Raw genomic sequence first — 2,143 nt, forward strand, 5'->3', positions numbered from 1 at the left:
GAGCGCTATACGCATCAGTTTGACTCGGAGAGTCAAAAGGGAGTGCCTCTTACTGCAGAGCTGTAGGTCGTCATTCTGCTGGCTGGATTTTTTTTTTTTTTTTTGTTGTGCCAGTGACCATTCCTTTAAATCTCTCAGAAACCGACCGAGCGTCGTGCATCTTTCAAAGCATATTATGTTCCAATTTTAATTTGGATATGTCTTGCGGTTCGGGACTCTGCCCCATAAAGGGAGGGGGGTGTTGCAAAAAAAAAAAAAGGGCGAGACGAGAGAGAACAAATCGGCAAAGTAAAAAAAAAGAAAAGAAAAAGAAAGCACCGCTACGAAGACCACGGGGGCGGTTGGGTCAGTGGCGCTATCAAAGAGATATAACTCTTCACTAAGGTTGGCTCAATAGGCCAGATGAGGCCGGGGGAACAATCGGAAATGGAGGAAGCTACGCAAAGTTAAGCCTTTCGCCTGATACCTCCAAGGGCCAGGCCAGAGTTACATAAAAATAACACAGCCGAAGGCCGCAAGAGGCCATGGCAACACGTGGAAAATGGTTAGGCAAACTTTTGGGCGCCCTGTGCTTCCAGCGACTGAGCGTCAATTTGCACGCCTCGAATGCGCAGGCGGGTCAGCGGCTGTCGGTGACCTGCGATCGGAACAGAATGTGGGTGAATGAATCAGATTGTACAAAGTGAAAGAAGAAGAAGAAAAAAAAAAAAAAAAAAAAAAAAAGCAAAAGCAAAAGCAAAGTCGAGGCGCTATCGGTACAAACCTTTCTTGCGAGCATAGCCTTGGCGCCTTTTCTTCTTAAAAGCCACGATCTTCGCACCCTGGACGTGCTCCGTTACCTCAGCCAGCACAGTGACAACGTCCGTCCTAAAAAACGGCATGCAACGCAAGCAGCCGCCATCGAACCACAGCAAAATGATTTTCCGCGCCGCGAATTGCCCAGCCAAAGCTTAAATGGGTATGCATCGTGTGTCAACGCGGCGCACACACGCGGTCTTACCGCAGCAGTGGCTGTCCAATCAAAGAGAAACTGGGTCCACCGCTCAAGAGCACCTGGGTTGATTGAGCAAACGTCGAGGCGGCAGTGGGATGATGCTTGAGTCCAGCTTACATCTTGTCCGACCCAAGAAGACGAGGAAGCAGGGGGCGCTCGTTGACAACCGGTCCGGATGCGAGCACAAACCTTCTCCAGACGGATGAGAGCCCCCAGCTCAGCATCCAGGCGGTGTGTGGTGATGACATCGTCGGCGCTCACTTTGTACTGCTTGCCAGCCACTTGGACCACGGCAAAGAAAGGGTTGCCGCGCTTGAGGTCCCGGGTGACGGCCTCAGCCACGGTCTGTTCCGAGGTCAGCTCAAGCTTGGGCTGAGTGACGGCAGTGCGAACGCCCATTGGTTGCCGGGTGAGGGCTTGGCGCAGGGCTGTGACAGGGGCCAGACCAGCACCCTGCGTCGGCAACCGCAAGGCTGGCGTCACCAGGGACACGGCACGTCGCCACATGGCAATGTTTAATATAAAAGTCAAGATGGTCTCAAGCCTGGTTGGTCGATGCCTACGGTGATCCGATCATCAAGTAACCCAGCGCCCACCCCACATCAAGAACGAGAGAGAAAGGAAACCAAGGGCAGACACCAAGGAACAGAGTCGGTCCGGGTTCAGCAAGGGACGGAAGCGACAGCAACAACGCAGAGTTCGTGAGGGCAAAAAGAAGAAGAAAATAAAACACCAGCGTACAGACTAAACAGGCCAAGGCCCAGTCAATGCTTTGGCTGCGCCCTGTTGTTCAACCATCAGCTCGACCGAACCCGGACCCAACCCGCTGCCCTAGCCCCAACGACGTTTGGCTGTTGCCACTTCCACTCGTTTCATCGGACACGAAGGCCCACCAACCTGCACCCCGTCAAAGCAGGCATCGAACAACTTACCCTCTCAGAAACCGTACCTGTCCTAGTTTCACACCACCCACACGCGGCAGAGAAGGGTCCAAGCAGAGCGAGGCAGTGGCTGCCGTTTGCGCCCACCACCAGTCAAAGCGAAAAGACAAAAAAGCTTCCGCGTGTTCAACAGAGAGAGAGAGAGAGAGGGAGAGAGAGAGAGAGAGAGAGAGAGAGAGAGAGAGAGACAGAGAGAGAGAGAGGGAGA

The 2,143-nt window shown here is 53.2% G+C and overlaps 1 protein-coding gene across 1 annotated transcript; it reads right to left on the reverse strand.

The window, feature by feature from the left end:
* Nucleotides 1–188: 188 nt before the first annotated feature.
* Nucleotides 189–2,020, reverse strand: MONBRDRAFT_39300 (uncharacterized protein). Its single transcript, XM_001750763.1, has 5 exons — nt 1,927–2,020; nt 1,184–1,553; nt 1,001–1,053; nt 764–867; nt 189–637 (listed from the first exon to the last, which is right to left on the reverse strand). Exons 2-5 carry the CDS (start codon nt 1,499–1,501, stop codon nt 546–548), a joined length of 567 nt encoding a protein of 188 aa, XP_001750815.1. The 5' UTR covers nt 1,502–1,553; nt 1,927–2,020; the 3' UTR covers nt 189–545.
* Between the last annotated feature and the right edge of the window lie 123 nt (nt 2,021–2,143).

This window comes from Monosiga brevicollis, genomic scaffold, assembly GCF_000002865.3.
Source record: "Monosiga brevicollis MX1 MONBRscaffold_47 genomic scaffold, whole genome shotgun sequence".
Classification (NCBI taxonomy): Eukaryota; class Choanoflagellata; order Craspedida; family Salpingoecidae; genus Monosiga; species Monosiga brevicollis.